This window comes from Panthera leo, chromosome B3 (assembly GCF_018350215.1).
Source record: "Panthera leo isolate Ple1 chromosome B3, P.leo_Ple1_pat1.1, whole genome shotgun sequence".
Lineage (NCBI taxonomy): Eukaryota > Metazoa > Chordata > Mammalia > Carnivora > Felidae > Panthera > Panthera leo.
In genome coordinates, this window is record NC_056684.1 from 32,835,752 (window position 1) to 32,849,657 (window position 13,906).

Here is a 13,906-nt window from a genome sequence, read left to right on the forward strand (position 1 = left end):
AGAAAATTCTAAAAGAACCATTTTTATCCATTAACGAACATAAAACCACGGGTCCTGATGACAGGGGGATACCTGGAAGAACTTTTAATTCCGCTTCATCGCTATACTTCGGCGGCCCGCCGCTCTCAACTGTGCAGCGGTAGAGCCCTCCGTCTCCTTCAGTGGCGTTGCTCACAACCAGTGTCCCACTTGGAAGTTTGATGACTCTATCATCCAGAGGAAGAGGCTGTCTGTTCTGTTCCCACCTCACAAATGGGACCAGATCCACACTGACTTCGCAATTCAGAACTGCACTGTTCCCAGCATAAACTGAAGAAGGTTCTGGTTGGCTAGCAAATCTTGGAAGACCTGGACAATAAAAAAGAGAAAAGAAAAAAAAAAAAAAAAAAAAAGAGAAAAGAAGAAATAAAATGTAGTTAAATGTGACTTTAAAATGCAGTCATGGGAACCAGGAGCAAGTCGGCCCCTGTGGCCATGAGTGGAACCAGGGTCCAGACGAAGGTCTGTGGGTCAGGAAATTGGCTACAACGCGGATACAGGTCAAAGAGGCAAATGTACTAGGGATAAACGGAATCAGATTCCTCACAGTTGGAGAAGCAAGGTATAAATATGGAAAAGCAGAGGGCAGAATAAATCCCATATTCGTATTGGTAGAACTGAAGTATCAGTTTAAGCTTACAGTTTTATGTGATTATACAAATATAGTTAAATGTATATATAAATGTAAATGTATATATGTATAATATATATACATTTCATAGTCATTACAAACAGACATATGTATATGTGTGTGTGTATATATATATGTATACGTATATATTCTGGACTCTCTCTGGACAGAGCTAGGAGATATACACATACGTGTGTGTGTGTGTACATGAGTGTATGTGTGTGTACAAATATATATGAGATATACACATAGGTATGTGTGTGTCTGTATAAATATAAACAAATACATATGTAAATATGTCTGTGTGTGTGTGTGTGTGTGTGTATATATATATATATATATATATATACACACACACACACATTTCCTAGCTCTATCCACCTTTTGGGATGAGCACTGGGTGTTGTATGGAAACCAATTTGACAGTAAATTTCATATATTAAAAAAAAAAAAAAAAAAATAGAATGGCAACTTGGTAGTCTCTTAAAAAAAAAAAAAAGTTTTATTGAGATACAATTTATATACCATAAAGTTTACCATTTAAAGTCCACAATTCAACAGTTTCTAGTATGCACACAAAGTTGTGCAACCATCACTATAATTTAATTTTAGAACATTTTCATCATCCCCCAAAGAAACTTTGTACTCACTTGCAGTCATTCCACATTCCCTGTACTCACTCACCCTATCTCCTGTGCCCTTGTCTCCTCTCCCCCATCCTCAGCCCTAGAAAACCACCAATCTACGTATCTACGTTTTGGCCCCCTGTGTTTGCCTATTCTGGACATTTATATATATATATAAAATGAAGTCACATGATCTGTGATTGGCTTCTTTCACTTAGTATCATGTTTTTCAGGTTCATCCATGTTGCAGTATATAGCACAATTTCATTCCTTTTTATTGCTGAATAACATTCCATGTACGTATTTACCACATTTTGGTTATCCATTCAACACTTGACAGACATGTAGGTTGTTTTCACTTTTTGGCTGTTACAGGTAATGCTGCTATAACAAGTCATGTACAATTGTTGTACATACTGTCTTTTCATTTCTCTTGGGTAGACACCTAGAAATAGAATGGCTCAGTCATATGGTAACTTTATGGTTAAAATTTTGAGGAAGAGCCAAACAGTTCAGTGCTCTTTTTAAAATTCTACACACACACACACACACACACACACACACACACACACACACACACACACAGTATATCCTATGATCCAGCAATTAGTAGAATTACTTATTCCAGTAATCTATTCTACAGAAAAGATTTACAGAAAAGAGTGTTCACTACAGTACTGCCTATAATATCAAACAATTTTTATCCATGTAACTGTTCATAAAAAGGGAATCTTTAGATAATCACAGTATATCTATACAATGGATACTATGCAACTATTAAAAAGAACTTCTATTCATCTCTTAGCTCAGATATTATTACCTTCTGATACTCAAGGCCATGAGTGAGTTAAATAACTCTCCTACAGAATCTTGTCTGCAGCCAAAGGATTGATTATACTATATTAAAATTGGCTGTTTACATTACATTAGGCCAAAAATATTTCCTGAAGGCTTTGAAAGCTAAAAAGAAGGCTGGACAAACCTAGCAGAGTAGAAAAGAGGAAAATGTAGAGGACAGGCTTAACAGGCAGTGGGGAAGCCATGAGCAAAGGGCAGAGACCAAGAATAAAAGGGATTTGAAATGTTCAGTACTGGCAGAGCTTAAAATGTGCTGCAGGTGGTCCTGCTGACGAGGGTAGAGGGCAGGGACAGGCAGGGTGGAATGTTAAGAAATGAAGCTAGAGAAGTGGAGACTAGCTCATGAAAAGACACAAGGCCTGTAAGAGTTTAGACATCAACTTGATGTTGTCACTGAGGAGCTACTGAAGGGTGAGAAGAGAGCCCTGACCACTGGACTGGAAGAGGGAAAGAATGAGGCACCAGATGGTTACAAGGTGAGGGATGGTGAGAAGTGGCCTCAGGATCACATACAAGAAACTAGGAAGCAGAATTCACTGGATTTGGCGACTGGTTGTGGGAGACAGCTGAGAAGAAGGAGTTACGATTAAAGCCCAGCTTAAAAATGTAAACAATAAACAGGAGCTCACCTAAGCAACTGTGCAGGGGCAGTCATCATGCTAACTTATCTATCAACAGGTTGGAGAAAGCCTGACAAGTAGATTAGAGGAAGAAAGGAAGGCAGAGGGGGGAAAGGGAAAAAGGAAGGAAAGAAGGGGGGAAAAAAAGAGAGGAAAGGCTAATTATCAAAAGAAGTGACCTTTCACCCTTTTCTTTTTCCATCCTCAATCTGTGATTATGGAATAATTACAGTAGTTCTATATCACACTCAAATTCAGCTTTGAGTATCTGGTTCCAAAGAGAAAAAGAGTCATGATACTCTGAATGAATGAACAAGTATACTGTGAAGTGCGCAGGAGATGGGGAACCATCACCCTAGAGTGGCAATGAAATGGGGAACTATTCATGCAGTCATATTTTTTTTACATGTTAGCATTTTACCAAGACGAGTGTGTATATATATATATATATATATATATATATATATATGACTTAAACATAATACAATTAAAAAAAAAATTTTTAATATTTATTTTGAGACAGAGAGAGAGACAGAGTGTAAGCAGGAGTGGGGCAGAGAGAGAGGGAGACACAGAATCTGAAGCAGGCTCCAGGCTGTCAGCACAGAGCCCAATGCAGGGCTCAAACTCATGACCCGTGAGATCATGACCTGAGCTGAAGTCTGACGCTTAACCGACTGGTCCCCCGAGGCGTCCCAACATAATACAATTTTTGTACAATGTGACCCTTAACAAAAACTACTTCATCTAGTACTCAAGTGAAAAAACATGGACCTGAGGAATATAAGTATCTAATACAAAATAAGCATGACTTACTCAGTTTACACTTTCCATTATTCTTCAAATAAGAATGTTCTAAAAGGGAGTGAATATTTCTCTTTAAACTTTCTGTTCTTCACCTTAATACCTATATCCTGTAGGTTTTTAAATCATCCAATTAAATGTCAGTTCCTTGCTTGGGGCATAAAGGAACCAAGATTCTGACTATCCTGCAAGTCTTACAAAGCCATACTAAATTGTTATGCTGGGGAAGATAATTTAGCAATCAGTGAATCAATTTTCCTATACAACTTCCCCTGTCATTTCCAAGTTAGAAAAAAAAGAACTGACTCAATACTTCAAATAGCAACTGTAAGCAATTTAAATAATAGAAAGGGGCAAAGTGCTGCATTTTACTTCCTACAGCACTAAGCAAGTCTTAGCATAATCCCATGCACACACTAGATGCTCAATTGGTATTTGTTAAATGAGTTTATTTATGGTAATCAGTTAAGTGAAAACTCCAGGATGATAATGCTTTTTATCAAGATATACCTTTCATAAATTTGAAAATATACATAAATTACTTAAAAAAAAACTTACCTGCTACTGTGAGCTTAGCTGTTCTGCTGACAATCGTTCCAAGGCTCTCAACAGTGGCCACACACTGATAATAACCTTCATCAGGTTTATTGTGTTTGGAATGCACCACATTGCTGATAAATAAAGACCCATCTGGGAGAAGCTGGCGTCGGTCATCAGATACTAAGTTTAAAAAAGTCCCATCTTTTTTCCATTCAATTTTTGGAGAAGGCTCAGAATATGCTGAACAGTTCAATATAACAGAAGAGCCTCTAACTGAGAGTGTATCCACTGGTTCTACCAGAAAGTAAAATGGAGTGAATGTTCGAACGCTGGATCCTATAAAAATAATGAAAAGAACAAAGTTAAGCAAAACTTTCTTCTTCTATTTCTGTAAGAAAATATAATTTGGACAAAAATTATTGTCGAATAATTATGCTGTTTGGATATGATACATAGTAACAGTCATTTCACCATGAGTGTCTAATAAAATTTCTTTTATGAGGAAATCAAAATTTGACCCATTTAGAAGATGAGAAAAAAAAGACCCTGCCAGATGAGATAATCATTGTTAAATTACATGAATATTTAGTAAAAGCTTTATTTCAAACCCTACAATGGGATTTATAAATATTTAAAATTATTGTATTCAAAGTGAACTTTTCTATGAAACATAAAGGAAGCATAAAATTGAAATGATTCTTTGTTAGTAATAAGGTATGTTTACTGGCTGTATTTCTTTCAAAATTCACCATACATACACTTTGTCCATTTTTCTAGTGGATCATTCATCCTATTGATTTGGCAATCTTTGGGTATTATCTATCATGTTTTGCAAATACTCCTTTTTCCATTTTGAATTTATTTTGATCGTAAGAAAATAAATTTTAACTACACAGAAATAAATCTGTTATGCTTAAGAAGTTTTTACCCCAAGATTATAAAAAATTTCAGCTTTGTTTTGTGCTAGTACTCTTGTGATTTCATTTAAAAAATTTCTGCTATAACCCTTAAATTCTCAGCCAAAGAAAGCTTTCCAAGTCCAAGCGTTACCTCTTTTTTTCAAGAAAAGTACTAACCAACTCCCTTGCAGTCAGATTACAATCAGTTGTAATCAGGTTTCTTCATGTGAACAATTAGGGAAGTTTAGTTAAATAAATGAAACCAAGACTGTTTTTAAAATATATCTACACACCCCTTTATCTAAATTTATTTACATTGTAAATTTAAGGATGCAACTAGCTCTTTATTACATTATGAAACAATAGTTCTAACTAAATACTAAACACACTGGCAAAGGGAAGGGAATAATATTCGCTTGTTTTAAAATTTTCTGGGGCAACTGGGTGGTTCAGTTGGTTAAATGTCCGACTTCGGTTCAGGTCATGATCTTGCAGTCCGTGGGTTCGAGGCCCGCATCGGGCACTGTGCTGACGCTCAGAGACAGGAGCCTGCTTCAGATTCTGTATCTCTCTCTCTGCCCCTCCCCCACTCATGCTCGCGCGCTCTCTCTCTCTTTCAACAATAAACATTAAATAAATAAATAAATAAATAAATAAATAAAATAAAATAATTCTTTTTTTTTTTAATTTTTTTTTTTTAACGTTTATTTATTTTTGAGACAGAGAGAGAGCATGAACAGGGGAGGGGCAGAGAGAGAGGGAGACACAGAATCTGAAACAGGCTCCAGGCTCTGAGCTGTCAGCACAGAGCCCGACGCGGGGCTCGAACTCATGGACCGTGAGATCATGACCTGAGCCGAAGTCGGACGCTTAATCGACCAAGCCACCCAGGCGCCCCTAAAATAAAATAATTCTAACACTTACAATGCTAATCAAATTCCAAACAGACTAATCATCCTTCCCCAAAAGCCAGAGATGGGTCCCATCCCTATTTGATGGTTATGAAATTGATTCTTCAAGACTTAAAACTCTTGAAAATAACCTTGGGAATTTTTCAAAAGTAAGCTGAGGTGATTTGCTTCTTATTACAGTAAAAAATGTTATATTGGTACTATAGCAAAATAAATTAAAATATCAACTCCAGGGCAGTACAAAATGACAGCTAAACTAAGAGAAATTACTCTTACACCATTCCTGTTTAACATTACATCTTATTATACCACCCAAATTAAACAATTCAGGAACTTAAGAGATAAATGTATTAGACTGGCAATCAAAATATGCAAATTAACAATTTTAGATAATTATTAACAAACCAAATTTAATTTTAAAATTTGGACAAAGTTTCTGCCATTTAAAAAGTAATAATTACATAAATGTAAATGTTTTACAGCTAAACACTCTACCATACTTTTGATTTTCTTTCATTTTAAAAGTCCGTATCAGCCACAGTGAACAAGAGTATATGTCTTCCAAGAGTTTTTTAAATTATATGAAAGTTTACAAATGCCTTTGAAAATCAAGGCACTTCAAATTTTACAAATATGTACTCTACATTACTTAGAATACAGCATTACTTAAATACTTACATATATCCTCTTCGTATTTTATTCCCTCAGTAAATAGGCAGTGACCTAACATATTGTTCCTTCACTTAAAATCCCTCAAAGGCTTGCCACTGTCTTTTACAAAAAGATCTAAATAAACTACCTAGCTGGACTTCCATGTGACCGTATGACCTGGCCTCTGCCTACTCTCCAGCCGTCCCCCCGCACCACTGTCCCCTCACCCTGTAAGGCATGCTGCACTCCTGTCGGCCCCTGCAGCTCCTGCCCTCTTCACACAAGCCATTCCCACCACCATCCCTCCCCAATTAACTCCTAGTCCTCCTTCAGGCTCAGCTTCAATACTACTTTCTCAGAAATGCTGTCCGTCCCAGGTACCCAGACAAGATTAGTTTCATCTGTCCCAAGCAGGCATGGCATACAGTACTCTACCTACACAGCACTTCAAATGTTCTTAATCTTTAAATATTTGTAATAACTTGTTTGTTCAGGCACAGAAGTTCCCAAATTTTCTTGGCTCCTGGTGCCTTTATTTTCTTAGTAATTTTTTTCATGAATTCCCTAGGCTAAAAGAAATACCTAACAGTTCTGTTTAGGAATTAGTTAGGTTCAAACAAATGAAGAAATATTCATGTCCTAACAAGTTAGTACATTGCTGAAAAAATAATACACATACATTGAAAAATACTTCAACTTTTAATTAACCACAATCAGTTATTATGGGGTGTGTACACCTATTGGGTACTGCACGTGTTCTCAAACCTTGAAATCAGATTGGATACTGCCATCCTCATTTCCTGCTCCACAGTGATTTTTGCATGGTACTTGGTTTTTATCCCAGCAACCACCAAAACCCAATTTCACAAACATCACAGCATTGAAATGAAGATAGCACAATCAAATGTTGAAACTGTGAACTCCTCTCACCTACGAGTCTGCACAGTGTCCAACAGATGTCGCTGTGTTTCCCTAGACAGCTTAAAATACGCCTGGGAGTTCTGTGAGGTACCTGGGGTATGTCGGGATATAGTTTGGGAACTAGAGGCTCACAATCTTTCTACATATCTTTATTCTCCATATTCATAATGTCGACTTACCACAATCGATGGTATCTATCTTTACCAGCTTCTAAAAATTTCCATTGCTTGAAGTATTTATTTCCATTCCAATACTAGCCATTAGTATCACTATCTTTTATGATAAAACTTAACTAATGAACTGGTTTTTGCAAACTTTGATGAGTCTCTAAAAAATTATATATAAGAGCAAAGAAAGCCAAGAAGAGTGAAAATAATTTAGAATAACAAGGTAAAGGGACTGCACTCATCAGTTTTCAGTATTTATTAAGCCACTATGGCTCCAGAGCAGGGATAAACAGAGCCACATAACAGGTTAGAGAGTCACAAAATAGAGCTATATATATATATTTAGAAACTTAACATTCATTAGAGGTAGCATTTTATATCAAATGGGGAAAAAGATGAACTACTCAATGAATGTTACTAGGACAACTGGTTATCCACATGGGAGAAAAACAAACCTAACATTAACATGGTTCTATGTATTAGACACTGCTCTAAACATTCTCTACAAACTAACTACTCATTTAACCCCCATGACTATCCTATGAGATAGGTACTATTATTCTCATTTTAGAGGAGAAAACTGAAGCACAGAAATGTCACCTTGTCCAAGGTCACACAGGTTATAAATAACAAAACCAGAGCCTGTGATGTTAAACACACTACACTATAATGTCACTCATATACATATAGAAAAATACATTCCAGGCCTATGAAAAAATTAGTAAGAATTTTAATTTTTTTTTTTAACGTTTATTTATTTTTGAGACAGAGAGAGACAGAGCATGAACGGGGGAGGGGCAGAGAGAGAGGGAGACAAAATCGGAAGCAGGCTCCAGGCTCTGAGCCATCAGCCCAGAGCCTGACGCGGGGCTCGAACTCACGGACCGCGAGATCGTGACCCGGGCTGAAGTTGGACGCTTAACTGACTGAGCCACCCAGGCCCCCAAAAATTAGTAAGAATTTTAAGAAAACACAAGGATAACCCTTGAGTCAGATAACCTTTAAAAAATTTTTTTCATTGTTTATTTATTTTTGAGAGAGAGAGACAGAGCATGAGTAGGGGAGAGGCAGAGAGAGGGAGACACAGAATCCAAAGGAGGCTCCAGGCTTCGAGCTGTTGACACAGAGCCCGACGCGGGGCTCAAACTCACAAACTGTGAGATCATGACCTGAGCCGAAGTCAGACACTCAACCGGCTGAGTCACCCAGGCGCCCCGAGTCAGGTAACTTTTTAAAACAGGGAACTTCAAAGCTAGAAAAGATAGATATGCTTCAATTCATTGCATTTATTTTTTTCTATTTTTTAAATTTTGTTGAGAGAGAGAGAGAGAGAGAGAGAGCTCATGTATGTGGGAGAGAGGGAGAAAGAAAGAATCTTAAGCAGGCTCCACGCTCAGCATGAAGCCCAACGTGGGGCTTGATCCCACAACCTGGGATCATGATCTGAGCCAAAATCAAGAGTCGGATGCTCAACCAACTGAGCCACCCATGAACCCCGCATTTAAATTTAAAAAAAATTATGGTAAAATATCATAACAAAGCAAAATACAACAAGGCTGGGAGGAAATATATCATATGTAACATAAAGAATTTAAAAAGTCACACCACTCAATAGAAAAGTGGAGGCTGTATTCCAATGAAACTTTATAAAAACAAGCAGCAGGATGGATTTGATCCAGTAACTATAGTTTACTGACTCCTGCCTTAGAATATTTAGCCAGCAAAAAAATAAGTTAGCTATGTTTTAGCTGATCTGGAGTGAATTCTGAGAAAAGGGAACAATACGGACAAGTACAAATAACGAAATGTCATGTGCATATGACTGTATGAGCACTGAGAAAGTAGGAAAGTGTATCAGGTTATTACTGCGAGAAGAAGGATGGAAGGACATGGAGGGGTGGGTAGATAAAAATCCTCAAGCACCTAGAAAATAATTTCATGACAAAAATCAGCTGGTGTGTATAATCCCTTTATAAATATTATTACGTGTATGTGGCAGTTCTGTATGTTCACGCTTGTGTGAATACATAAAGGGATACATCTTTTAAAAACTAGTCATTAAAATGCAGATTATCTCAGGATGGTGAGATTTCAGTTAACTTTTAATTTTTTCTTTCACCTTTGCGACTGCATGAATATTTTACATAAAACATAGTACTGCTGAAGCAGAAAAAAAAGCTATTTTCATTTTTATATGTAGTCTGCACAGGAGGGGGACAATATGAAAAGTGTGGGGCATATTTACATACTGTTATTCAAAAACTGTCAAAATATATAAATAAAAAATACTCAAGTTCAAAATGTATATAATATGACTTAAAATATAAATATATACATAAAATATAAATATTAAAATATACATAAGATATAAAAATATATATACACATATGCGTGCAAGCATATATTTAAACGTAAATAATGTAGGAGAAAGGCTAGAAGAATAAACACTGAACAGTGTAACAGTGTTTTCTCCTGCGGAAAGTACTTGATTCAACTACTGACAGAGAGCATACAGGGGGAAGGCTTTTTATTCCACGGATTTCTGTATTGCTTACTTCTTAAAATATAAACAAGTGCTTATCCATTCTTCTTGTCATCTTTTTATTTTTTAATAACAAAATAACTTCTTGGTGGTGGTGGTAAACAATACTTTGCTAGCAACATAATTTTTTTTTTTTTTTTTTTAAGATCTATCACGGTTTCTCTAACCGCTTTTCCTTTGTCACAGTTAGAGGAGTTATCAGACACTAACTCCTTGGCTGATTCTGTATAAAAACTGGCCTATACTTCCCACCAGGGTCCTAATTCCCTATCCACTTAAGTTTGCTTAATTTGAGTTTACTATGACCACAGTCACTATACATTATTCTGAAACAGGCTTAATGATCCTGTCTGATCTCTTCTACACTCCCAGGTCTCTGCAAATTTCTCACATTTTAATGGAATAGCTCTCACTTCTTGATAGACTATTCCTCACTTTTTGATAAAATATTTCACACTTCTTGATAGAATTCCATCTTATGAAAGGAAAATATCCACAGGGAACTTATTTCAGTTGTACTTCCCCAACCCCCAAATATCAACAAATCATACACTCACTGCACACCAGCGTGGACAATAATTCTAAATTTTATCATGCCCGGAGTAAAAAAAAACATACAATATTTGAATACCAGCAGAAAAAAATGCCTTATCACCCACAGAAGTTCTAAGTTTGACAGCAGCAGAAATGCAGGATAGAAAGATAAGCCTTTTTTACACACCTACCAATGTAAGTATCCTGTATAATTGTTATTCATACTATGAAAATTATGTCTTTATTATAAACTAAGGAGACTAATGTCAAAGGGACTTCATACTTTACTCCTTAATAACATTACTTCTGACCACACTCTCTTATCCAGTCTGTAAATCCTACATTTCATCCTTCCTGACTCTTTAGTGTCCACTAATCACCATATAGTTCAGGCTTTCCTGCTTCAAGTTCAATTTATAATCAGAAAGTATAAAAATTAGGAACTTAAAACAATACTCCATTCAAAGGACTCAACAAAATAATACATTCACGTTGTTGATTAAGAACAAGCAATACTTGGGGCACTTGGGTGGCTCAGTTGGTTAAGCGTCTGGCTCTTGATTTCAGCTCAGGTCATGATCCCATGGTTGGTGAGTCTGTGTCCTGTGTCAGGCTCTGCACAGTCAGCACGGAGCCTACTTGGGATTCTCTCTCCCCCTCTCTCTCTGCCCCTCCCCTGCTTGCCCATACTCTCTCTAATAAATAAACCATTTTTTAAAATGTCCAAGAACAAGCAATACTTCAGAGTTCAATGTCTTCCACCCTGTTTTGCTACATAACAATTAGTGCTCCCAGCTCCAGAGCTCATCCCCTGTCTGCCCTGAACAGCCAGTTCTTCCAAAGACTCAATTACAGAACATGCAGAATTCTTCTCCTGGGATTTCAAGTAAGGCAAGTGGTTAGTTGTTAATATTACATATGGACGGTCCTACCTGCCTGATAAACATATGCTTTGAAGAACTTTGATGGTACTGGTTAAAACATTAAAAACAGTGGACGTCAACTTCTAAGCGAAGCTGAATCTGAAATTCTTTTTCAGGCTACCAATATCCTAACGGGGAAATTCAACTTGATTATTCTCATTTATAGCATCTACTTTCCAAACTATTCCCCCAAAACAAAATATATCTGAATTTGTTTATTCAAGAAACATCTGTTATAGTAAGAGTGCTTTCCATTTCTTTATTATTCAGCCACTCCCCTCTCCCCACCAAAAAAACCAGCCATGGTGGAAAACTCTTTTGTAAAATGAAGTCAAGCAGACATGATTTTGAATTCTAGCTCTGCTGTTCTAGTTAGTTTCTCTGTGTCTGACATTCTCTTATAAAACAGGAAAAAGAATGCCATGCCCTCCTTGCATGAAAGTCTCCATGAAGACAGGTATAAAGCACCGACTTCATTGCCTGGCAGGTAACAAGTCCTCAATAAAAAGTTAACTATTCAATTAAGGAGAGCACTCATGCTGAGTATTAGGGGATGAATCACTAGATTCTACACCCGAAACTAATATTACACTGAATGTTAACTAAAATTTACATTAAAATTTGGAAGAAAAACAGGAAAAAAAAAAGTTCAACAGTCCAAAAACCTACAGTATTTTCTCCCAAACTGCTAACATCTAGCACCTTAGTTTTCACCAATCACATTTTACAAAGTGCCATGCATAACATGGACCTTATTTTTTCATTTTGAACCACATTTTGACAATTACAATTACATATAAAATAATATTAAGTGATCTTAAAATTCAAGTCTGATCATCTTTCTCCTCTGCCTAATTTTTAAACCACTACTCCTCTATTACAGTAAATGTAAAATGTAAATTCATCACCACGGCATGCAAAAAGGGCCTGAGATCTAGTCCCTGCCTCTCTGCAACCTAATCTCACATCGTGCTCCCACTAACTCAATAAGCTCCAGTCACATTATTCAATTTCTTGAACAAGCCATGTTCTTTCCCCTTTGAAAGTCTTTGCATTTGCTGTCCCCTCTGCCTGAACTTGCTCTGCACCCACTCTTCCCGTCTCATCTTCTATGTTTCAATGGTCACTTCTACAAGGCCTTCTCTGACAACTATCTCTGTGAAGGTCCCAGTCTCCTAATCCTACCCTTTATGTGCTCTTTTCTAGCAACTCACTTTCTCTCTGTTTTTAAGGCCTATCTTCCCTGATAGAAGGCTAGACTTCATGAAAGTCCTGCTTATTTGTACCTTCATTTGTTTTTGCCTTTTGTTTGCATTCTTTTCAGGATCCTACAGGTCAGAAAGGCTCCTGGGCCAAGATGTAATTACGTATTAGTGATTCTCAGTAACTTTGCATCAAGTCTCTACTGGTTTTCTAAAATCAGCCTCAAAAATGTATATCCTGATGATTTCAAATCTGTCCTTTGTGGGGTGCCTGGGTGGCTCAATCAGTTAAGTGTCCAACTCCTGATTTTGGCTCAGGGTCATGACCTCAAGTTCATGAGTTTGAGCTCCATGTCAGTCTCTGCGCTGACAGAGTAGAGCCAGCTTGGGATTCACTCTCCCCCTGTCTCTCTGTGCCCTTCTCCCACACACTCTTTCCCTCTCTCTCTCTCAAAATAAATAAATATTTTTTAAAGCACCAAGAAACAAATCTGCCCTTTGTAAAAATGTTTCAATATCACTTTTTAAAGTATCATAAATATTAATATTTTATGGTAACTTCTATACGATTGTCAAGATGAGTAGGCACAATCTGATAACCTAAAAATAATACCAACCACCAATGTCCTGAATAGTTACATGGAAATTTCCTAAGAGTTGTCCTAGAGAATTATGTTAATAAGTCTTAGTCAACATGCCAACAATACTAGCAATACTTATATTTCAGCTCAAAATAGGGAAATCTGAACTGGTCATTTTTCATTATGCTAGGTGAGAAAAATGTTAGAATTTTCATATTAATTACATAGAACTTCCATGAAAATATCTTATGAGCAACTTTTTGTTATTTGTGGTAAGAAGATTTTCCTAAGAGTAAGACATTTTACCCAATACTTGATGCAGCGTATTTTCAACTTCTGAAACAAAGTATTTTTCAGTTCCACTTTTGCCTACTATACTGATGAAAATATGGGCTCAATGATAATATAATGTAAAAAGTAACTTGCAGGTACATTCCAAAGGTATGAATTGTGACAT

General features: G+C 36.7%; 1 protein-coding gene across 6 annotated transcripts in view; it reads right to left on the reverse strand.

The window, feature by feature from the left end:
• NEO1 (neogenin 1) overlaps positions 1–13,906 on the reverse strand; it is a 234,108-nt gene that overhangs the window by 160,851 nt on the left and 59,351 nt on the right. For all 6 annotated transcript variants that reach the window (XM_042941469.1, XM_042941466.1, XM_042941471.1 and 3 more), the window contains exons 2-3: positions 4,137–4,454; positions 73–348 (exon numbers count right to left, since the gene is read on the reverse strand). In XM_042941469.1, coding sequence (XP_042797403.1) covers positions 73–348; positions 4,137–4,454 — 594 coding nt within the window. The remainder of the gene's footprint in view (positions 1–72; positions 349–4,136; positions 4,455–13,906) is intronic.